This window comes from Heptranchias perlo, chromosome 1 (genome assembly GCF_035084215.1).
Source record: "Heptranchias perlo isolate sHepPer1 chromosome 1, sHepPer1.hap1, whole genome shotgun sequence".
NCBI lineage: Eukaryota > Metazoa > Chordata > Chondrichthyes > Hexanchiformes > Hexanchidae > Heptranchias > Heptranchias perlo.
In genome coordinates this window covers 29,109,910-29,134,044 of record NC_090325.1, presented here as the reverse complement: position 1 = coordinate 29,134,044, position 24,135 = coordinate 29,109,910, and the positions used below count along the sequence as shown (strand labels likewise).

The 24,135-nt window shown below is 44.1% G+C and overlaps 2 protein-coding genes across 4 annotated transcripts in view; both read right to left on the bottom strand.

The window, feature by feature from the left end:
- The window catches only part of ark2n (arkadia (rnf111) N-terminal like PKA signaling regulator 2n), a 129,820-nt gene extending 126,644 nt beyond the window's left edge, over positions 1-3,176 (bottom strand). For all 3 annotated transcript variants that reach the window (XM_067983036.1, XM_067983026.1, XM_067983045.1), the window contains exon 1: positions 2,739-3,176. The gene's annotated coding sequence lies outside the window, so the exon portion shown is untranslated. The remainder of the gene's footprint in view (positions 1-2,738) is intronic.
- Positions 3,177-3,872: 696 nt separating this feature from the next.
- haus1 (HAUS augmin-like complex, subunit 1) overlaps positions 3,873-24,135 on the bottom strand; it is a 29,306-nt gene continuing 9,043 nt past the window's right edge. Inside the window, exons 4-9 of the mRNA XM_067983013.1 lie at positions 19,691-19,819; positions 14,647-14,770; positions 13,099-13,164; positions 12,388-12,459; positions 11,035-11,082; positions 3,873-7,365 (exon numbers count right to left, since the gene is read on the bottom strand). Coding sequence (XP_067839114.1) covers positions 7,288-7,365; positions 11,035-11,082; positions 12,388-12,459; positions 13,099-13,164; positions 14,647-14,770; positions 19,691-19,819 — 517 coding nt within the window. The 3' untranslated portion in view covers positions 3,873-7,287. The remainder of the gene's footprint in view (positions 7,366-11,034; positions 11,083-12,387; positions 12,460-13,098; positions 13,165-14,646; positions 14,771-19,690; positions 19,820-24,135) is intronic.

Below are 24,135 nucleotides of genomic sequence, written 5' to 3'. Positions count from 1 at the left end.
CTCCCTCTCCCTCACTCCCTGTGTGTCCCTCTCCTCTCCCTCACTCCCAGTGTGTCCCTCTCCTCTCCCTCACTCCCTGTGTGTCCCTCTCCTCTCCCTCACTCCCTGTGTGTCCCTCTCCTCTCCCTCACTCCCTGTGTGTCCCTCTCCTCTCCCTCACTCCCTGTGTGTCCCTCTCCTCTCCCTCACTCCCTGTGTGTCCCTCTCCTCTCCCTCACTCCCTGTGTGTCCCTCTCCTCTCCCTCACTCCCTGTGTGTCCCTCTCCTCTCCCTCACTCCCTGTGTGTCCCTCTCCTCTCCCTCACTCCCTGTGTGTCCCTCTCCTCTCCCTCACTCCCTGTGTGTCCCTCTCCTCCCTCTCCCTCACTCCCTGTGTGTCCCTCTCCTCTCCCTCACTCCCAGTGTGTCCCTCTCCTCTCCCTCACTCCCAGTGTGTCCCTCTCCTCTCCCTCACTCCCTGTGTGTCCCTCTCCTCTCCCTCACTCCCAGTGTGTCCCTCTCCTCTCCCTCACTCCCTGTGTGTCCCTCTCCTCTCCCTCACTCCCTGTGTCCCTCTCCTCTCCCTCACTCCCTGTGTGTCCCTCTCCTCTCCCTCACTCCCTGTGTGTCCCTCTCCTCTCCCTCACTCCCTGTGTGTCCCTCTCCTCTCCCTCACTCCCTGTGTGTCCCTCTCCTCTCCCTCACTCCGTGTGTGTCCCTCTGCTCTCCCTCACTCCCTGTGTGTCCCTCTCCCCCTCCCCCCCCCGTGTGTCCCTCTCCTCCCTCTCCCTCACTCCCTGTGTGTCCCTCTCCTCTCCCTCACTCCCTGTGTGTCCCTCTCCTCTCCCTCACTCCCTGTGTGTCCCTCTCCTCTCCCTCACTCCGTGTGTGTCCCTCTGCTCTCCCTCACTCCCTGTGTGTCCCTCTCCCCCTCCCCCCCCCGTGTGTCCCTCTCCTCCCTCTCCCTCACTCCCTGTGTGTCCCTCTCCTCTCCCTCACTCCCAGTGTGTCCCTCTCCTCTCCCTCACTCCCTGTGTGTCCCTCTCCTCTCCCTCACTCCCTGTGTGTCCCTCTCCTCTCCCTCACTCCCTGTGTGTCCCTCTCCTCTCCCTCACTCCGTGTGTCCCTCTCCTCTCCCTCACTCCCTGTGTGTCCCTCTCCTCTCCCTCACTCCCTGTGTGTCCCTCTCCTCTCCCTCACTCCCTGTGTGTCCCTCTCCTCTCCCTCACTCCCTGTGTGTCCCTCTCCTCTCCCTCACTCCCTGTGTGTCCCTCTCCTCTCCCTCACTCCCTGTGTGTCCCTCTCCTCCCTCTCCCTCACTCCCTGTGTGTCCCTCTCCTCTCCCTCACTCCCAGTGTGTCCCTCTCCTCTCCCTCACTCCCAGTGTGTCCCTCTCCTCTCCCTCACTCCCTGTGTGTCCCTCTCCTCTCCCTCACTCCCTGTGTGTCCCTCTCCTCTCCCTCACTCCGTGTGTCCCTCTCCTCTCCCTCACTCCCTGTGTGTCCCTCTCCTCTCCCTCACTCCCTGTGTGTCCCTCTCCTCTCCCTCACTCCCTGTGTGTCCCTCTCCTCTCCCTCACTCCGTGTGTGTCCCTCTCCTCTCCCTCACTCCCTGTGTGTCCCTCTCCCCCTCCCCCCCCCGTGTGTCCCTCTCCTCCCTCTCCCTCACTCCCTGTGTGTCCCTCTCCTCTCCCTCACTCCCAGTGTGTCCCTCTCCTCTCCCTCACTCCCAGTGTGTCCCTCTCCTCTCCCTCACTCCCTGTGTGTCCCTCTCCTCTCCCTCACTCCGTGTGTCCCTCTCCTCTCCCTCACTCCCTGTGTGTCCCTCTCCTCTCCCTCACTCCCTGTGTGTCCCTCTCCTCTCCCTCACTCCGTGTGTCCCTCTCCTCTCCCTCACTCCGTGTGTCCCTCTCCTCTCCCTCACTCCCTGTGTGTCCCTCTCCTCTCCCTCACTCCCTGTGTGTCCCTCTCCTCTCCCTCACTCCCTGTGTGTCCCTCTCCTCTCCCTCACTCCCTGTGTGTCCCTCTCCTCTCCCTCACTCCCTGTGTGTCCCTCTCCTCCCTCTCCCTCACTCCCTGTGTGTCCCTCTCCTCTCCCTCACTCCCTGTGTGTCCCTCTCCTCTCCCTCACTCCCAGTGTGTCCCTCTCCTCTCCCTCACTCCCAGTGTGTCCCTCTCCTCTCCCTCACTCCCTGTGTGTCCCTCTCCTCTCCCTCACTCCCTGTGTGTCCCTCTCCTCTCCCTCACTCCCTGTGTGTCCCTCTCCTCTCCCTCACTCCCTGTGTGTCCCTCTCCTCTCCCTCACTCCCTGTGTGTCCCTCTCCTCTCCCTCACTCCCTGTGTGTCCCTCTCCTCTCCCTCACTCCCTGTGCGTCCCTCTCCTCTCCCTCACTCCCTGTGCGTCCCTCTCCTCTCCCTCACTCCCCGTGTGTCCCTCTCCTCTCCCTCACTCCCCGTGTGTCCCTCTCCTCTCCCTCACTCCCCGTGTGTCCCTCTCCTCTCCCTCACTCCCTGTGTGTCCCTCTCCTCTCCCTCACTCCCTGTGTGTCCCTCTCCTCTCCCTCACTCCCTGTGCGTCCCTCTCCTCTCCCTCACTCCCTGTGTGTCCCTCTCCTCCCTCTCCCTCACTCCCTGTGTGTCCCTCTCCTCTCCCTCACTCCCCGTGTGTCCCTCTCCTCTCCCTCACTCCCTGTGTGTCCCTCTCCTCTCCCTCACTCCCTGTGTGTCCCTCTCCATTTCTTTCTTTCTCCGGTTTCTTACCGTCTCGAGCTCTGTATCTTGCGTCTCCCAAAACAAGCCCGCTCACTTCCGGTCCTGCGCACTGCGGATTCACCGGCGTTGCGCGCGCTCCCTCATCGCGGGGGAAGGGCGGTCATTCCGCGGAACAAAAAAAATCAATAAAACTAATCCCCAAATAACAGCGGCTGCGGCCTGTCTTCAAAGTCACCGACAGCTGCGTCTCCAAAATGGCGGAGGCTCCGGCTCCGGCTCGGAATGGAATATGATTTTACTGCACTCGAGCTTCCGGGTCCCTCGAAGAAGTAATTTAATTCTCGGGATCGCTTACACGAGCGCAATGTCTGAGCAGAGTTCGCGTGAAGGCCGTGGGTAGGCGGACCGACAGCATGGTCACGGCTCGGGCTCTGCCTCCTCCGTGTGCAGCTTCTCACAAAATGGCGGACGCTTCACCGGCTTCTCCGCTCCAGAAGCAAAAGGTCACCCGTTTCTGACCCGGAACCAATTCTTCTTCCTGACCGTTACCATGGCGACATCCCAGCTCCGGCCCTTCGAACCCCAGACCCACTTCCACCATTTTAAGACTGAAACATTTTAATTAAAAATCCTCCCGCAAAAAAAAAAGTATTTCCAATTAAATCCAGGACTGATTTTTGTTATAAAGTGATTTCATCAATAGACAGAAAGCCTCTCCCTTTAATTTAAACAAATTCCATAATCTTTTGTTTGGCAATTAATAATTATAACCTATTTTACTAATAAGTATTTTTTTTAAAGTTATCTTCACCAGGTGGAAAGGGCAGAAATTAAATAATGAAAATTCACTTCCTCACTTGTAAAAGGTGGTTTTGTTCAAGTTGAGATTTGTTTTTTCCTTTTGTGAAGGAATGTGCAGCCACAGTCCACCCCGGCCCTGCTTCAAGTGCATATTTTAATGTACCCCACCTCACAACATTTCCCCTCTCTCACACACTCCAGCTCTCCCTCCTTAGTTTGCTGCAAATACCCCCAACCATTTTTTGTGCCCCCCCCCCCCACCCCGCGCAAAAAAACCCCACAATCACCCCCTTAACAAACTTCACCCATAACAGTGAAGCAAAACACATTTTTGTGTTTAGACTGAAATCGCTGAACAAATTATTCAAATAGCTGCAGGACTAAGATTTGCAATATTGGTTTATTTTTATCCTTAGTAAATTACAGAAATCCAATCCAAGCACAACATTCCACGGTAAAATAGAACTACGTTTATCAGGTTTCAATCATATTAGTGTCAACATTCAGACTCATGGTAGCGTTACAAAATACAGTACTGTATTATTAATTTACACATTAAGCCTGCTGACACCTGCAGTTCCTGTTTCACAAGGGAAGGAAAGATCACAGATCTCTCAGATGGAGGTATTGATTCCGATGGGGTAATAGTTAATCTTGGGGATGGGGGGGTGGGATTTAAGCCAAGTTAGTTAAATTTTCAAAACGGCGTGGCTACTTAGGTAAAATATATTCTACCTAACCCAAACATGACGGGAGATACATGTACACTTACTGTACTTAAAGTACCTCTCAGCTATCCTTTTATTTTATATTTTAAAGCAACCAGTTAGCGGCAACTGAAAGCAAACATTTTGTGTATTCACATCAACAGACTGGGTAATATTTTTAAATTATGAGTTTCAGTAAATTGATTCCTTAGCCAGCTTTGTTTTTCTCTCCAGGTCAGGTAGTGACAAATGCCACAGGGAGGCTATTATGTGTCACTGCATTTCCTGGGAAGCTGTCAGACTAAGTTGCAGTCTCATTAGCCTAACCACATGGAAATTAGAAGGTTTTTCCCCCTTCCATTTGGCAGACTGCAATATTAGTATTTCTACCAACAGCACCAATTAAAGAGGAAACACAAACTCATAACCCTAATTATACACCTACTATTATACACCTACTGGTATTTCATACTAGTCCTTTGATTACACTGATCTATGCTTTAAGACTGTGGGACATAGTACCAAAACTGATCTTTTGTGTTGAACTTCTTTCATGATCAAAGTCACTCGATTATTGGCAGTATTCTAAATTTATGACAACAATGGGTGGTGTTGCAGCAATTCTAAATAAATTAAAGTATGATTTAGAGTCACAAAGTCAAATCTTCCTTCTGTGGAATATTTCCGACTTGGAAGCATCGTCGCTGGGTCAAAATCCTGGAACTCCCTTCCTAACAGCACTGTGGGAGAACCTTCACCAAAAGTAATGCAGCGGTTCAAGAAGGCGGCTCACACCACCTTCGCAAGGGCAATTTGGGATGGGCAATAAATGCTGGCCTCACCAGGGACGCCCACATCCCATGAACAAATAAAAAAAATTATGATCAAGCAGATGTAAAGGCCTTCTCCCCCTCTAAGAGAGAATCTTGCCTCCAATCAGTGACTGCTTCATCGTGAACTGAAATGCAGGGAACAACAGGCATCATTCCTCATTCAATGCTCCGTGTACACCATCAAACTACCTTAATGCAGGCGTTCAGGCTATGCAGAGGTTAGCCCGTTATTGCTCACACTGTGTATGTACAGCTTTAAATTGACACTTCTAAAATGTGCACAACTAATTGTCTCCCCTTCCTTCCTTCCTCCTCTCCTGTAGACATTGACTCCTTGTTGCTGTACAGTTCTATAGGCACTGAGCACCATGTAGTATCTCACACAAGTAGCCATTCATCACATGGAGCCTTAACAGTAATTATCGACAGCCTATTGCCATAGGGGGATATAGCCAACCCCAATTCTATCATAACCAGAAGTCTATTAGGTGCATTTTCAGATTGGATTTTTCTCCTTCCTAATCAAGAGTCACTAAGGCCAAATGTAGAACCTTACCCTCGATCTGACTTAGATCAGCTAAACTAGCACAAACCAGGGTTTGAAACTGGAAGCTAGGTCTGTATGGCCCAGTTAGTTCAGCTGGTTAAGGCAGTGACTATCAGGGGACTAAGAAAGCTCATTACTGCTAACACTTTTGGATTCATATTCTTGTGGAAAGTAGGGTGAAACACTGATTGGGATGGAAGGCATTTAAATCACTGCATCCTTTGCAAATCCTAAAGTTGTAGCAGGTTCACTTCCACTCCCTCACCTATTGTACATGCGTCTGATCAAGACAATATTAAATGTTAGTTCAGATCCCATTATAAACAGCTTGGTCCCAACAAGCAATCCAATCTCCAGAACAGACTAGGCAAAGCTATAAGTCATCTTTTTTCTTTGTTAGGTTAGAAAAAATAATTGAGGAGGACTTTACTCAAATGTTTGGAACAATCTGTCAAGTGGAACAGTAGAGTTAAGGTACGCAAGATGAGCTTCAATGAATTGAATGGTAATTTCTCATTCTTATATTCATACATCCTATGGTAAAAGCACAGCTTCAAAACACAAGAGAGTAAATACTCATTCAAATTCTGCCATAAAACAGTTATCCATTGCAGTCAGATTTATTTACTTTTGCACAATGCTGCATACAGCATTCCTTTACCACACAATCTTTATGTTCTGTTAAGGAACATTGTGAGCAGGCTTTGGGGCCATAATAGACATTGTATAGATACAAGAAATCTAAAACAAGTCATTCATACCAGTATGCAGACAGAAACATGGCAAGTTCTCCACACATATAGACATGAAAGAGAGGATACTTTCCCCAGTAGCTCCATAAGTAACCACCCAATGCAGCATAGGATTGAGCATAAAAATCAGGAAGGTACCAAGTTCGATCAACATTCTGAGTCAGCTGATCTGAGCTAGGGTAATAGTGGGGGCACTGTAATTAGCCAATGTCCCTAGACTAAGGGAAAAAATTGATTTCCTCTTCCTGTTTAGTAGAGGGTGACTGCTGCTGGAAGAGTTGAGTGGGAAGACAGAATCAAGCTTGGCTGTGGTGCCCCCTCCCCGTCATAAAACAATCGTCCAGCACTTCTTCGTAAGATATGTGGGGACCATACCCAATCCTTCAGGCTGGGTAGAAAACGAGGAGAAAATTTGAAGGCAAATGAGAAGATGGGGAGATGGAGAAGTGAAATGCACTCCCATTAGGAACTCAAACATGAAATGTTGGCTCTTCCAAAAGTTAAGAAAATTTAAATCTCAGACCACATGATCACTGTCTGCAATCTTACTGGGTTCACTAACCATAGTAGTTTGAATGGAGAACTACTGCGATAACAGGAAATAAACTATTATGGAAACCCCTTGACACCATAGAGGCTGGCACAACAATAGCTACAGCAAGATAACATTTTTTCCAAGAGATTCAACAGTTGATGAGCTATTAATGAAGCTTTGGCACACTTAAATGTCATCCAAATACCATTCACTCACAAAAGGACAATTCCAGCTGTACTTTATATAAACATCACTGATCCAAAGTCAAGCTTGTTAGGATCTTTTGTTAACATTGCAAACTTTAAAAAAATATATACTCCATTGTTTTAGACTGCTAGTCAAAGTTAGACACACAGAAGCAGCGTGAAGCTCATAGATGCTCCATGTTAGAAGAGGGATTTGATCCACTGTCAGTTTGCAGTTCATTTGAGCAGATTCACTTCAGGCACCATGCACTCCAGATCCTCCATCTTCTCAGAAAGAAGATGATCAACTTTTTTCTGGAAGAGAATTAAATTTATTTTTTAAAAAGCTAATATTTTAAAAATTGCCATGTCTTTTTGCAGAGCCCTCTGCAGTTTTTTGCAGTTGTTTATCACGGAACAAATAAAATCTACCAGGAACTGCTCAATTAAATAAAAACAGACGCAGAGAGTCATTCCTGAGTCACACTTACGCAGCTCCCAATGACTAATTAACAGTTCTGGGGGAGGTGGAACCTGTACAAGCCAGACGAGTTGCACCTCAAAAGGAGCTGGGACCAATGTCCTCGTGGGGAGGTTCGCTAGTGCTGTGGGGGTTTAAACTAATTTGGCAGGGGGATGGACACAGGATGTAGCAATGGAAAGGAGAAACAAGTTGCACAAAGGATCGGGAGAGAAAGACAGCACTGGAATAAGAAATAGTACGGTATTAGGTGGGATCAAACTAAGAGTACAAGAAAGTCTAAGATTGGTTTAGCGTGCATGTGTGTAAACGGACGAAGCATGGTAAACAAGGTTGGTGAGCTGCAGGCGCAAATAGCCACATGGGAATATGATATTGTGGCAATAACAGAGACCTGACTCAAAAAAGGGCAGGATTGGGTACTAAATATTCCTGGATACAAGATGTTCAGGTAAGATAGGGAAGGAAAGAAAGGAGGGGAGGGGGGTGGTGGCAGTATTGATTAAGGAGAATATTGCAGTGCTGGAGAGAGAGGATGTCCTGGAGGGGTCGAGGACAGAATCTATTTGGTTAGAGTAAAGAAACAATAGAGGTGCCATTACACTACTGGGTGTATTCTAAAGGCCACCAACTAGTGAGAATTGGTTGACAGACAGGAAACAGAGAGTAGGAATAAACAGGTCTTTTTCCGGGTGGCAGGCAGTGACTAGTAGGGTACCGCAGGGATCAGTGCTTGGGCCCCAGCTATTCACAATATATATCAATGACTTGGATGAGGGAACTAAATGTAACATTTCCAAGTTTGCAGACGACACAAAGCTGGGGTGGAATGTGAGCTGTGAGGAGGATGCAAAGAGGCTCCAATGTGATTCAGACAAGTTGGGTGAGTGGGCAAGAACATGGCCAATGCAGTATAACGTGGTTAAATGTGAGGTTATCCACTTTGGTTGTAAAAACAGAAAGGCAGATTATTATCTGAATGGTGATAGAATGGGAAAAGGGGAAGTGCAACAAGACCTGGGTGTCCTTGTACACCAGTCGCTGAAAGCGAGCATTCAGGAGCAGCAAGCAGTTAGGAAGGCGAATGGTATGTTGGCCTTCGTTGCAAGAGGATTTGAGTACAGGAGCAGGGATGTCTTACTGCAGTTATACAGGGCCTTGGTGAGACTACATCTGGAGTATTGTGTGCAGTTTTGGTCTCCTTATCTGAGGAAGGATGTCCTTGCCATGGAGGGAATGCAACAAAGGTTTACCAGACTGATACCTGGGGTGGCAGGACTGACATATGAGGAGAGATTGGGTCGACTAGGCCTATATTCACTAGAGTTTAGAAGAATGAGAGGTGATCTCATCGAAACATATAAAATTCTAACAGGACTAGACAGACTAGATGCAGGGAGGATGTTCCCGATGGGGAGTCCAGAACCAGGGGTCACAGTCTCAGGATACAGGGTAGGAGATTTAGGACTGAGATGAGGAGAAATTTCTTCACTCAGAGGGTGGTGAACCTGTGGAATTCTCTACCACAGAAGGCAGTGGAGGTCAAGTCATTAAATGTATTCAAGAAGGAGATAGATATATTTCTTAATGGTAAAGGGATCAAAGGATATGGGGAAAAAGCGGGAACAGGGTACTGAGTTAGACGATCAGCCATGATCATTTTGAATGGCGGAGCAGGCCCATACTCGCTCCTATTTTCTATGTTTCTATGTTTCAATGAATGGCGGAGCAGGCTCGAGGAGCCATGTGGTCTTCTCCTGCCTCTATTTCTTATGTTGTTATGTACCTTGGCTACTGGCTGCATTCAACTTGTTTATAGGTGAATCTAGATCTTTCATTTTCAAAATGGGATCCCAAACCCAAGTTTGCACGATCAAATTTCTGTATTTTTCTGAATATGTTGATTTGCTAGCACATTATATTTCTGCTGCAGCGTACTAAAAAAATAACATTTTCTGCAATGACAGAATTGTTTTCGTTTGGTTTGCTGACACCACCTTTTGGAAGTTAGGATATGAACCCCAGAGGTGTGTTAATATTTGCAGAGACCCTCACACACAAGTTTGAAAACATCTGGCCTAGACAGTGGATGTCAACAGACTCTTACATCGTGAAGAATATCTCAGCCAATCCCGCACCTTATATCGACACATGCGTACAGTCTGGATAGCAATCAGACACTGATTTTTTACGTCCCTGGATCAGGGGATCTAAGGCCAATTGTAGTGTTTTAAGTGCTATTCCAGCTAAAATCAGTTTACTGAGCACAGGCAAAAAGGTACGGAACTTGGGACCTTTTGGGCTGTATGATCCTGTACCACAAAGTGATGAAAAAGATCCTCTTTAAGACAAAATCCACCTACACTTTGCTACAGTGATGCCAACAACAGGAAACAACACACAAAAATACGTAATAGACACACACACAAAACAGTGTAGAGCGCAAGTCTGCAACACCGGCTTGTGACTGTAATATCCCACATGCTGAGTTTACCAATCTTACCTGTGGGGAGGCCAAAGATCAAAAGACCAGACACGTCCACAGAGAGAGGAATAAACTAAATAATGAGCACATTGCAGAAATATGTAATGATAAAATTGGAAAAGTACAACTCTTGTGACTTTGAGTTGTTCTGGATACAATGTTCGTGGAGGAGAACTGAGAAAGGAGTACAAACAAGTCCTTTATTGTTGGAATGTCAGTTTTATCACCCAATAAAAATATATTGGGGGGGGGTTGGGAAGAGGGTGGCATTGCAGATGGTCCTGCACATCTCAGTGACCATTTTCAGGGTAGCATTGACAGAAATTTGGGAGCAGCCTGTCTCCAAGTTTCTTGACCAGAGATGATTTTTTACCAGGGGTTGAGGGTTGGGACCAAATTGAACAAGGCAGGAAACAAGTTTAAAAAGGAAAGGCACATCATATCTTTGAAGAAAAATAAAAGGTTTGTAAATAACTAATAAGTTAACCTCACATTCTCTTTTTTTTATATTTTGTGAGCACAGGCTCAGGTCAATCAGATTTTAATTATTTTTTAATCAGGAAATTTCCTTGTTGGTTTTAGACTGCAGCAGGGTTAGAGACTTAGTGGGGGATGAGGGAGTGTGTATGGGGAAGAGGAAAGGAGCAGTAGTAGGAGACGAGACGGTGTGGAGGAATAGCACCCAGCATTTTTAAGATTGTTTTGCATCTGTAACAAAGTGTTGCTTCTGGAGTCTGGAACCTGCTCATACTTGATGAACAGTATTTAAAATTAAAATGATAATATATATTTATTACTAAACAAAAATATATTAAGTAAAAGTCTTACATAGAAATTACCGCACAGAAACAGGCCATTCAGCCCAACTAGTCTGTACCAGTGTTTATGCTCCACTTGAGCTTCCTCCCACCCTACTTCATCTAACCCTATCACCATATCGTTGTATTCCTTTCTCCCTCGTGTACTTACCGAGCTTTCCCTTAAATGTATCTCTGTCTTAGTTCAGATAAACACTTACCAGCTCCAGTTTTGTTTCCTCAATTTTCACTTTGGCAGCATACAGATTCTGCAAAAAACAAGTTTAACACCCACCCCCCAGAAAAAAGTTACTATCACACAGAAACATGCATTGTAAGTCACACCGTACTTAATAGTAAAGAAGTTGCACTGGAGATGATGATTCATTAGGGAAAGAATTTGAATTTGAAACAGGTTTTCAACCCTCTCCTCCATTTAGTTCCTAATCTTGCCTATGGTACACAAGGAAGCACAAAGAAAGCCACATGTCTCTCTAGAAGAGAGGAGGAAGATTTGAAAGAGGGTTATCAGGCACAGTAAACAAAAACAGAAAAAGCTGCCAATACTCAGCAGCTCAGGAGAAACAGAATTCAAAGTTTCAGGTTTGAGTCCTGAGGAAGGGTCCCAGACATGAAATATCAACTCCCATTTCTCCACAGATGCTGCCTGACCTGCTGAGCCTTTGCTGTTTCAGATTTCCAGCGTCCATAGTATTTCATGTTTTGTTTATATCAGATAGTTTTGATCACGGTATTCGTGCACGTCTCGTGTGAATGGCCAAGAACAGCACTCGTGAAACCCTAGGAGCAGGCTACAAGAAGGGGTGGGAAGGGTGCCTCAAAAAAAAATTACGATCTAATATATATATATCTGTAGAATCCAAAATAATTTCCTATAGATTGTCCATATCCATCAGTATGAAAAAAGGCACAAAAATCACATTTTCACTCATTTTTAAACAACCTGTAACCCTGGGGCTGCGAGTTTAACACTGGTGTAGGAGAAATCCAAAACAATACTTGTGAAACCAGCCCAACAGAGGAAATTCCAATTGTTCCAATATAGGGGTTAAACTGATACCTGATCAGAGTTTCTGTGTCTTTATACGAACACCATTCAATGGACTTAAACAATGAGCATACACTTGCTAACCATTACATTACCACCTAAACTGAAAAGAGCTAACTTTGCCAAACATGTCTGAATAGATTAATTTTGGATACTAAGGTGTTCTACTTTCCCTCTTCATCCTCCTGGCCTGTATCTCTCCTCTAACTTTCTCCCCATTTCCCTTTCCAACTCTGCTCTACCTTTCCCCTCCCTCACCGCACTCTACCTTCTGCGCCTGACCTCCTCTTGGCTCCATTGTCACATCCATCCCTCAGTCTAGGTCCAATTACTCTTCCTCCCTCTAACACTGTTTGACCCGAAGACTGTAGTTGGTCTTGACCTCCCATATGTAACGCCAGAGAAAATCATCTAGTCAACCACTAACATCTAAGATGTCTTCTCCTCGAGTTGCCTTCCCTGTTGTCATGTCTATCCTGAAACAGACACAATGCAATGCACTTACGGGCGTCAAGTCAAGGTAGGATTTCAGTTTTGCATTCAAAGACGCTACTTCCTTCTTCACAATTTCCAGTCGCTAGAAAGCAAATACAGAACGATCAGTCTCAATGATTTCCACTCTCCTCCAGATTGGCATAAGCTTCTTCCACTTCACTCATCCCCACCCCCCAACATCACTCCCAAATCAGCAGTCGGGAGAGAAAACGATCCAGTGCCTGCATAATACAGACTGATACTCGGCACATTCTCAGCTCCAAATTGGCCCCTAACCACCTTCTCCCACACAACCTGTTTCAGGTCCAAGAGGAAAAATCACGATAAATAGTTGGTCAGATTTACTGCTGAATTCATTGACTCAGCACTTGTCGTCTAATCTCACAGCTGGAGAGTGCAAGTCCTGGCTCTTCTAACAGGGCACATCCCAAACAGATGACCAAGTGCCTAGCACACTGGGCAACGAGAGAAGCCCTCAGTGCCGCCGCACAAAAGGGTTCATTGCACTCGCTTGCCACAATTACATTATTCCAAGGTGAAATCGCTCTCTTTAAAAAAAAAAAGAAACCTCACAATGACCAGCATGGTCAGGACTTAATCCTTTCAATTACGGCCCCTCGAGCCATGATCTGATTGAATGGCGGAGCAGCCTCGAGGGGCCGTGTGGCCTACTCCTGCTCCTATTTCTTATGTTCTTACGTTCTTACACTCTCATACCCACCTCGGAGAGTTCCACCATCGACTGATGATCCAGAGACGGCTCAAATCCAGCCTTCTTTAAATCATTCTTTTAAAAGAAAAATGGATGGTCAAAGATTAAACTTAAAAGTAAAATTTCAAAGTCTCGCAGTTAAGACAGGAGCTACCAAAACAGGAAAAGAACACAAGACTATGTTATTGTGAGATAGGTCTTCACTCCTGCTATTTCCCACATGGTAAGTAAGGTACAAAGCAAAGTCAGAAATCTCCCACATCATAGGAAGTGGGGGGTGAGTAAAAATCCAGGGACGCAGAGTGGGACATCCAAAGTACTTCTGTCCAAAGGGATATTTCCCTTTAGTTGCAATTTAGTAACTAATAGCCTTGCATTTCTTTCACTAATAGGAACTCATTCAGTCCTTTTTTAAAACCCGCCATGGTTTCAGTTCCACAATTCTTATTAAAAAAAATTGCCTAAATTTCCTATTTTTTTAAAAAAAGCAACACATTAATAACTATACCTCCACTGATGTTAATCCAGCTCCCTCACACTGTTAGGCTCACAATATCCTCCCAGCTAGTATCTAGTATCAATGACTAATTTTCCCCCCACCCCAGCTAATTTTCTCCCCTCTTCTTCTTCTGAAAGTGTAATGTAGACTCCCTGCTGGGCTGCAGCCTCATTGGCATTAGGCATCCTTTAATAAGTCACCCAACCAGGCACCCTCCACTAACTCACCCAAGAGCCCATTCATGAGTGAGCTTTGACAGCTTACTATCCAATTCTGGGGGGCAGGGGATGTTTCATCAAAGTCAATTCTGTCCTCATTCAAAGTCCACACATATTTATTAGCAGTAGGCATCAATAGATGGAGGTCAGGGTACCTAATTCTGATGTACCCACTTGTGTTTCTAACCTCAGCCCTTCCATGGTGGAGAAATACCAGAGGTTTCTTTCACAGGGAGAAGAGGAGAAAAAAAATACAAGGCAGTCCAAATTGCTCTCCTGCACCCCACGGTGGCTGTTTACGGAGCAGCATTGGCAGAGACCTGGAAATAGGTAGCAAAAGGCTGGGTTTGGTACCTTTTTTTTTGTAGGTGATCCAGGACAATGACTGTCAGCTGGCCATTTGACCATAAGAGAAGGCATACGAGCTAGGTTGATCCCGTCCTGATCCAACATCCACATTCATGCACCTCCAGCAGGACTCACTGGAAAGCACTCAGGATTAAGAGCCCTGGCTGATCTCTCCCCTTCCCAACTGAAGTCAACTATAACACTTTCAATGCTCCCCAAAATGCCTCCATCCCCCCCCCACTCTGGAAAGGCATCAAATTCAATCCACTCTGGTTGCATTAAACTTTAATCAGAGTCAGTCTTTGAGCTGGGATACAGAGCATGATCAACGGTCTAAATGTAAAATAAAATTTTGGATCTCTCGAGTTTCTGGCATTCGCAGGACTCTCTAACTCTTCCCCGCCAAAGAACTGGCAAAGCCCATCCCAGGGCTGGCTGTAGGCAGGAGTGTCAGGCAGCAACCAGTCTTGAAACCGTGACTGTAACACTGACCTCTATACTGTGGGTTAGTTGACTCCATTCTTTCATCTTTCTTATGAAGAAATCCACATTCTGTTTTTTACACTCTGCTTTCGCCTTTGCTGCAGTGAGCTCAGTGTCTGTTGTCTGTAAATCCCTTCAAATAAAGACAAACCATTACACTTGCTGAAATTTCAGTACCATCGGGCTAAGTGATGTCAGTACTGGCGAATGGAACATTTCCCACTATTTGCATTATGTCACCATGAAGCATGCAGGTACAGCTCCTATCCAAACAACGCACCTTAACCCCAAACACAGTGCACCTTCTACTCCTCCAATGTGAGATATCAATTTCCCACACCAGTCACTCTTATGGTCTCTCTCTGCAAAATATTGCCAATTTAAAACCAATTTCAGCTAAATTATGGGCAGTTTTGTGTCGAGAACTGAATGGAAATTACAAATCTCACTTACATTGCAGAGGGGAAATCGTTGTTGCAGACAAGCTCACGGACCACACAACAATGCTTTCAGAGAGTTGTAGTCTGGCCGCTTGGTTTTGTCACATCATCCTCACAGTACAACTGCACTCTCCCCGCATGCACCGTGACAGAGGCTGGACTGCTCAGTGGTTCATGGGAGTTGTAAGCACAGTTCTTTGCTTCAGAAAGTCAGGTCTCAGCTGGATAGTGAAATATTGAGAAAGGCGCTCCCAATGACATCCCTGTGGCCTAGCAGGGTGTGTCACGAGGAAAGCAATTGGCAGATCAGATGAGTACGTGAGATTTTTGTTTCCAATTTTTTTAAATGTGCGTATTATGCTATAAATGTTACTTTTGTGGGTAGAGTGGGGTGGGTGAGGAACTGTCAATAGTGGCTTACTACCGATAATGTTTTTAACTGGAATTTGATTGACTAGAAGTTTTTTGGTATAATGTGATGGGGAGAAAACCGGGAGAATCAATTAATAATATGTTTGGTTATTTTCTGCTTTTGTTATTCTCAAATTAGAATTGAGAAACATAAGTGACTTAAACCACTGAATCAATTAGGATGAAAAAAGCAATGGCCAAGACCAGTGATTTTCAATTTTAACAGAAAAATGGACATATGTGGAATGTGTTGCCCAAAACCCCAGGAAAATCTCATGTAATGAAAATGAAATTGACTTATCCCCATAAACCAATGACCCAAATGATAAATGGACAGAACCAGAGAACCTTCCGTAAACTTGAGCTCATCCAAAACTCCGCTGCCCATATCCTAACTCACACTAAGCCCCATTCACCCATCACCCTTGTGCTCACTGAACTATGTTGGCTCCTGCTCTGGCAATGGCTTGGTTTTAAAATTATCATCCTTGTATTAAAATCCCTCCACGGTCTCGCCCCTTCCCATCACTGTAACCTCTTCCAGTCCTACAACCCTCCGAGATCTCTGCACTCCTCCAATTCTTGCCTCTTGCTGGTTTTCATCGCTCCACCATTGGCAGCTGTGCCTTTAGCTGCCTAGACCCTAAGCTCTAGAATTCCCTCCCTAAACTTCTCTGCCTCTCTACCTCTATTCTCCTTGAATATGCTCCTTAAAACCTACCTCTTTGGCCTTGCTTTTGGTCACCTATCCTAATATCTCCTTTTGTGGCTTGGCATTAAATTTTGTTTTGATAAATCGCTCCTGTGAAGCGCCTTAGGATGTTTTACTAAGTTAAAGGCGCTATATAAATGCAAGTTGTTCAATGCTATCCCCCAAAACACAGGTACGAATCCCATGTAATATCAGAACAAGGAAATGAAACATTTTTCCACTATTTGCATTATGTCGCGATTAAGCACTTGCAGATCAAGTGTAGATACAGCGGCTCTGCTAAGGCTCAATAGACTCAATCGTTCACATCAATGCCACGAGAGGCTCTTAGCCTCTTGAGAAAGTAGTACCACTCCCTCTGGTGGAGTGGAACTATCATTGTAGCAATACAATTCACGCACAATTATTATGTGAGCTTCAAAATCTGCTGCTATATCACAATGACTTAGTTACACAGTTGCTCTGTGCTTAAAAAACAAACAAAAAAATGTTTTTTCCCCAAAACTCACAAACACATTAAGTGTGACAGCACTGGATAATTCTGTCATCTCACAGGAGGAAACAGAATGTTAGTCACTCAATTTACCCTGTCATACTTTACACAGAATAATGGATATCTAGGAGTAATTGCAAGACTGTAATTTAATCGGGTGCAGATTCCATCATAAATCACACAGCAAAACCATCATCTGGTTTGTTTACATAACAACAGTGACTGTACTTAGGAACATAGGAACAGGAGTAGGCCATTCAGCCCCTCGTGCCTGCTCCGCCATTTGATAAGATCATGGCTGATCTGTGATCTAACTCCATATACCTGCCTTTGGCCCATATCCCTTAATACCTTTGATTGCCAAAAAGCTATCTTATCTCACATTTAAATTTAGCAATTGAGCTAGTATCAATTGCCGTTTGTGGAAGAGAGTTCCAAACTTCTACCACCCTTTGTATGTAGAAATGTTTTCTAATCTCGCTCCTGAAAGGTCTGGCTCTAATTTTTAGACTGTGCCCCCTACTCCTAGAATCCCCAACCAGCGGAAATAGTTTCTCTCTATCCACCCTATCTGTTCCCCTTAATATCTTATAAACTTCGATCAGATCACCCCTTAACCTTCGAAACTCTAGAGAATACAACCCCAATTTGTGTAATCTCTCCTCATAACTTAACCCTTGAAGTCCAGGTACCATTCTAGTAAACCTACGCTGCACTCCCTCCAAGGCCAATGTCCTTCCGAAGGTGCGGTGCCCAGAACTGCTCACAGTACTCCAGGTGCAGTCTAACCAGGGTTTTGTATAGCTGCAGCATAACTTCTGCCCCCTTGTACTCTAGTCCTCTAGATATAAAGGTCAGCATTCCATTAGCCACCTTGATTATTTTCTGCACCTGTTCATGACACTTCAATGATCTATGTACCTGAACCCCTAAGTCCCTTTGGACATCCACTGTTTTTAACTTTTTACCATTTAGAAAGCACCCTGTTCTTCAAATGTAATTCTCTGTGTGAAGTGCTTTGGGGCAGCGTGAGGACATGAGAGTGTTAGATAACTGCAAGTTCTTTTCCCTTTCGAATACAAGATTACTGCTCCAAAATCACTATCTTGTGAACTAGTTTATTAGCCAATTAAATTTACAGTGACTGAATAAGTCAAATTCCATTTTGTTACATGTGATTCAGGAACCTTTACCAGTGATTTGGGGATCACATTCTCCAATTCCATCCACTTATTAATTAGAAGCATTGGCTTACAGTGACTGATTAAATCAAATTAAAATTTTATTATGCAGGATTCCAGGAATCATACTGGGATTTTCCACAATTCCATCCATTCTTCAATAAAAACTACAAACTGGTGGCTTTGCTTATGATCTGTAATGTGGAAGCATGGTTTTAATTTTTAAGTCATTGCTGGGTGTCATGCCAGACATCAACAGTCAAGATAATGCATATAGGTAGCTGAGGGACAATGATTAACAACCTGACCGAACGTCCGTGCATTTACCCAATTACCTCAGAAAAAAGCATCCCCAACTGCACCAGTGCAATTTCTCGATTTTAACCACTAACCATCCTAAGTGTTAAAACTGATTTAGTTCAGGCAGGATGAGAGGATTCAAGTACAAAGTTCACAAGCCTCAAGAGATTGGAGGTTAGAAATATTTGATGTCACTGGTTAATTTTAATATTTTTCAAAGGAGATAAGAGGAAAGAATGATGAACAGCTTTAAGTATATCAACAGGTTGTGAGAAGTCAATGTTAGAATAATCACGTTCAGACTCAGGGTAGAGCAGATTTATGGGAGTGAATGGCTTTTTATTTCCCATTCTGTACTTAATCTACCTAAAATTTAGGAACTTTACAGCCTTCAGTGATCGGAAGCTTTCATCTCATCAGTCAGGGATGGTTTCAAAACTCGGGTCTTGAGGTGAAATGGCAGTCTATTAACTTAATTATTTTTAAATACACAGGGATTTACAGGGAGGCAAAGATTACTCAATCTTGTGGGTTTTTTTGATGGGCAGGGACTGGCAAGGTGGAAAGAAGCAGGTCTTAACACCCAACAACATCTTGCATTTATATTTAGACCTCTTGATTTTTGTAAATTTTCAACTTAGGCCATAGACAGACAACTTTCAACAGCTGCATTTTAAAAGGAGCCCAGACTTCCATAAGTTAGCAAATACATTTTTTTAAAAAAATCTATAAACAGGGCTGTGGTTAAGAGTTCTTAAAACAGATTAAGTGACAAAAGAATTTTTATTTTATTTTGCCAATTTTGGATGGAAATATAATGAATGTGAGGCAGGAAACCTCACATTAAGGAGTCAAGAATAGTGAAAAAAAAGTTAGAACTCAGTTAAACAAAGACCAAATGAAAAACATTTAAAAAAAACCCACAGCAAATATTTTGGAAACAGATGGATTTCTAAACTAAACCACTCCCATCCAGACAAATTTTAATATATAAATTTTGTCGGTATCTTGATGAAGCCAAAAAAAAATCAGAGTGCAAACTAGCTTCACGTGAGTAATTCAATTTTAACAGTTCATAACACTGAATCTAAAAAATAGGGAGCTCCCCAATGGTTAAGCAGGTTGATATACAAGTAGCTGAGCCAAACAGACTGGGGAAGGTCTGAGGCGAGATTCCCTCTCTGTGCTGAGTTAGCTGATCTCAGACGGGTGTGGCGGTAGGGCCAATACAACTGACACCAGGTTAAGGAAGAGAGGGAATAAAAGTGAGGGGAAATGCATGTGATTGAACATTAGGCAAAGGGCAGGATTGGGCTTGGCTGTGATGCCCTGAAGTCAAATGGACTGCCAACATTCACTCTCAAGACTTACACATTAACAGCCACTAGGGAGAGATAGGTACCAGGGGTTGACCAACATTCGTGGACCTGTTCCTAGCAAGGAGTCAGCACCTTCAGGAGAAAGGGTGGAGAAAAAGGCAACAAAAATAACTGAGCACGAGCTCTTCAGCACTCACATTTGCAGAGACTTTTCCAGAATGATCATCTCAGTCAGTTTCTTCGACAGGTCACTGATTATAACTCTCTGACTTCTGTTCTTGGCTGCTGTACGGTCAGAGGTCAAATCGTTTATTGCGAGCACAAAGCTAAAAAATGAGAGGGAGAGAAAATTAAGAATTCAAGAGGAAAATGTTGTAAAGCAGTTAAACAAACCAGGAAAATCTCAGATTCAGACTCTGGTTTGTCAGGTTTCTGATTCCCAATCACCATCCTTGCTGGAAATTTTTATGTGTGAATTGGTTTAGCTGAGGACAGATCACATTCATCTGTAATGAATCAATATCAAACAGCTTGCCAGCACTCACTAGTTAAGTTCACACATGAAGAATGGACACTTTGGTAAGTAACTGAAGGACTGACAGTGCTGGTGGAACCAGACCTCTGCAACAGTCACTATCAGAACGAACAAATTGGGGGAAAAAAAATCAGACTTCGGTCCATATGTGGACCTCTTATCCTGCCTTCTCCCCAACCCCACAGCTCACTAGGGGCTTGAAGGTCTGATCATTGAATTATACAGCACAAAAAAAAAGGCTATTTGGCCCATCGTGCCTGTGCTCTGAAAGAGCTACCAATTAGTCCCACTCCCCTGCTCTTTCCCCATAGCCCTGCTATATGTATGGGAATCTTTGACAGAATTAGTTTTAATTCTATTTGCACACAGTTAACTTTATTACTCCAACAATAGTTGGCATGGATATGCTTTGTGCAGACAACCTGAAATTCCTGATGCACTTTTCTGACAAACTAACTTTTCTTTTTCGTGCTTCCTAATGTAGCTGCCAGTCTAGTGGAGCTCAACAAGACCTTTGAGTAATTTTCCCAGGAAGAGGAGTTAGTCTCTTCTCACTATAAGGATTATACCGGTTTCTGAGCATGAAGCTGTTCTCTGAATCTCTTACTGAAAAGGTAAAGACACACAAAAACCCACACTAAGAGGTTAGGACAGGATGATCTTGGCAAAGCTATACCAGGAGGCTGGGACAGTAGGGTGAAGTGCAGATTTTTAAAAAATGAAAGCAAAGCACGGGAAAATTAAAGGTTAAGACAAAGGGTGAAACTAATTAGGAGTATTATGTAAGAATATTGGAAATAGAGAAAAATTGACATCTTTTTCTTAATGCTACTAACCATCATGCTCTGCAGGCTGGGTGCGCAATTTATTTGCTGAATTGTAAACTGTTAACCTCCAGCTAGTGACTGACCCGTTACCCTCATTGTGAGGCAAGGCAGCTATGAGGTAAAACAGGAACAATGACCCAAAAAGCGGAATAATAATTCAAAGATTGTGATAAGGCCAGGACCACGACGAGATAGCTAGACAAATGCGGTCAAACAAACTGCCACCTTGAAAAACTACCTTGCAAAGGGTCTTGTGGTTAGATGAGCAACATTAAAACAAGCTGACCAACTTGCATTCTTTGAAAAACAACTTTGTTAATCTATAAGGGTCTTATGAATATTGTTCCATATATGGTGTGAGGTTCCCGCCAGTGGGGACATAAAAACCCAAAGTCTTTTGAGCTCAGGGCAGAGAAATCAGCGAAGACTGTCGAAAGAACACCTAGCTGTCTGAAGATGACACCGCTGTCAGAAGAACACCTGACTATCAGAAGACTACCTCACTGTGAGAAAACTTGAAACGACCAGGTCGCCAACTTAATTGTAACCTCTGCCCAGAGATCAAACGGATTAATATTGTTTTGATCTTTGTTGTCCAAAATTTGATAATTTTATATGTTTGATTTAACTATTAATAAATGAGACATTGATTACCATTTGGTGTCACGTCCGAATCGGTTACAATTATAATTAGAAGGTTGGGAGGAAACTTCCTCGTCTTTTTCAAAATGAATGAATGCATGATTTCAAGTACCTCCCCCCCCCCCCCCCCTATGGTACCACAGTTGAAACCAGGCATTTATTCACTCTAAGATTATACGAACTCCCCTTCTAACCTCTTCATGCCACCCCCAGAGGACGGGTGCACCATAGACTCGAGATGGCACTGAAACAGGCAACTGACCAGGGGACTTAAATGGGGAAAAATTTCAAACTAGACATTGATGTCCACTCATTAATAATTCAGAAAAATAAGGCAAGAAAAGTTAGTCAAGTGCCAGGCATCGTCATGAACTGTTCGTAAAAACAGACTAAGCAGCATATGGCATTAGAGCAGGGCATCCAACCTGCAGCCCTTATTCCTGCCAATCTGATCCTTGAAACCCAAGCAATTCAGTGCTGCTTGTGATTATTCCTTTTTACTGGTTTGAATTTTGTGAGCCTGGGGTTTTGAAAGGATCATTCTTAGCACTTTTGCCTAAATGGTGGAGAAATCCTAAATCAGGACATCAAGATCTATTAACACCCACAGCTTGAGATATATGGTAAATAATGCTAATATAGATCTAAGGTTTAGATATGTGACCGCATTCCACCCCCCCCCCCCACCCGACAAGCTCCATGATGCATACATATGTAGCTATGAAAACAAAAATTTGGACACCCCTGCATTAGATGAATTCAGTAATACGAGAGTGGAAGAGATCTCTCATCAACTCAGCTTAGATACCAACAGAAACTCAAGGTCATCATTACTTTCTAATTCATTTTACCTTTTAATTCTTAGTAACTTTGGTGGTGCCCAATACAGGCACTTTAGTTTCTCAGTTATAAAAAAAATGCACACAGAAAATAAAGACGCAGATCTCAACCATTAGATGGCACTAAAACAATCTAGATTCAGAGTAAACTCTGCACAAAAGCACAATCAAGGCTGTGAACAAGTGGGTATATCAGGATGTGTTCCATAGCCTCTTTATACCATGTAATGCTACAATCTCCAAACATTTTTCACATTTCACTGAGTTGATATAATTAAGAACAGACAGCGCTTGAAAGGGAAAAAACATTCCAGAGACATTACTGTAATCAGTATGTAATTCACACATCAATAATGCTCACATTTAAAGTCAATATTTAGGCTCCTTGGTGTGCTTACTGAGTGAGTGGCTCAGCTGAACATTCCAGGAAGGGCACAGGTTCCCTAGTCTATGTTGAGGTAATTGATCTGAGCCAGTGCTAGTTAGGAACAACAACTTGCATTTATGCCCTTTACCTCCTCACTTCCCACCGTCCAGGGCCCCAAACACTCCTTCCAGGTGAAATAGTGGTTTACGTGTAATTCTTTCAATTTAGTATACTGTATCTGCTGCTCACGATGCGGTCTCCTCTACATTGGGGAGACCAAACACAGATTGGGCGATTGCTTTGCTGAACACCCAAGCTCTGTCCACAAGCGTGACCCTGACCTGCCGGTCACTTGCCGTTTTAATTACCCATCCCACTCCTATTACCCAGCTCTCTGTCCTCGGCCTCTTACACTGTTCCAATGAAGCTCAACGGAAGCTCGAGGAACAGCACCTCATCTTTCCTTTAGGCACTTTACAACCTTCCAGATTTCAATAACTTCAGATCATAACCACTGCTCCCATTTTTTTCAAATGTAAGGAATCTTACAACACCAGGTTATAGTCCAACAGTTTTATTTGAAAATCACAAGCTTTCGGAGGCTTTCTCCTTCGTCAGGTGAGTGTCGGATTCCTTGAAAATTACCGCATATAGTCAGAGAACAATGCCTGGTGATTACAGATAATCTTTCCAACTGCCCGTTATCAAGGCCATCAAATGAATTGAATAGTGTTCAGACAGAGAAGCATTAGATACCAGACTACTGAATATACAAACGGCCAGAACCAAAGACAGCGAGGGAGAGAGAGAAACATCCGAAAGGAAGAGAAAGAGAGAGAATGACCAGTTGTATTAAAAACAGATAACTTTTTTTTTTGAGGACGGCCTCAACCGGGATCTTGGGTTCATGTCGCGCTACACGTAACCCCACCAGCGGAGAAAAAAAAGTTATCTGTTTTTAATACAACTGGTCATTCTCTCTCTTTCTCTTCCTTTCGGATGTTTCTCTCTCTCTCTGTCTTTGGTTCTGTCCATTTGTATATTCAGTAGTCTGGTATCTAATGTTTCTCTGTCTGAACACTATTCAATTCATTTGATGGCCTTGGTAACGGGCAGTTGGAAAGATTATCTGTAATCACCAGGCATTGTTCTCTGACTATATATGCGGTAATTTTCAAGGAATCCGACACTCACCTGACGAAGGAGAAAGCCTCCGAAAGCTTGTGATTTTCAAATAAAACTGTTGGACTATAACCTGGTGTTGTACGATTCCTTACATTTGTACACCCCAGTCCATCACCGGCATCTCCACATCATGCCCATTTTTTCAGACAGCAAGTGCTGGTAATGGTTCTGCTGTTGCCATTTACAACTACACCAGATCAATCTTTTGTTTCTTCACCTGTCCCATTATCACTTTCCTTGCCTTCAC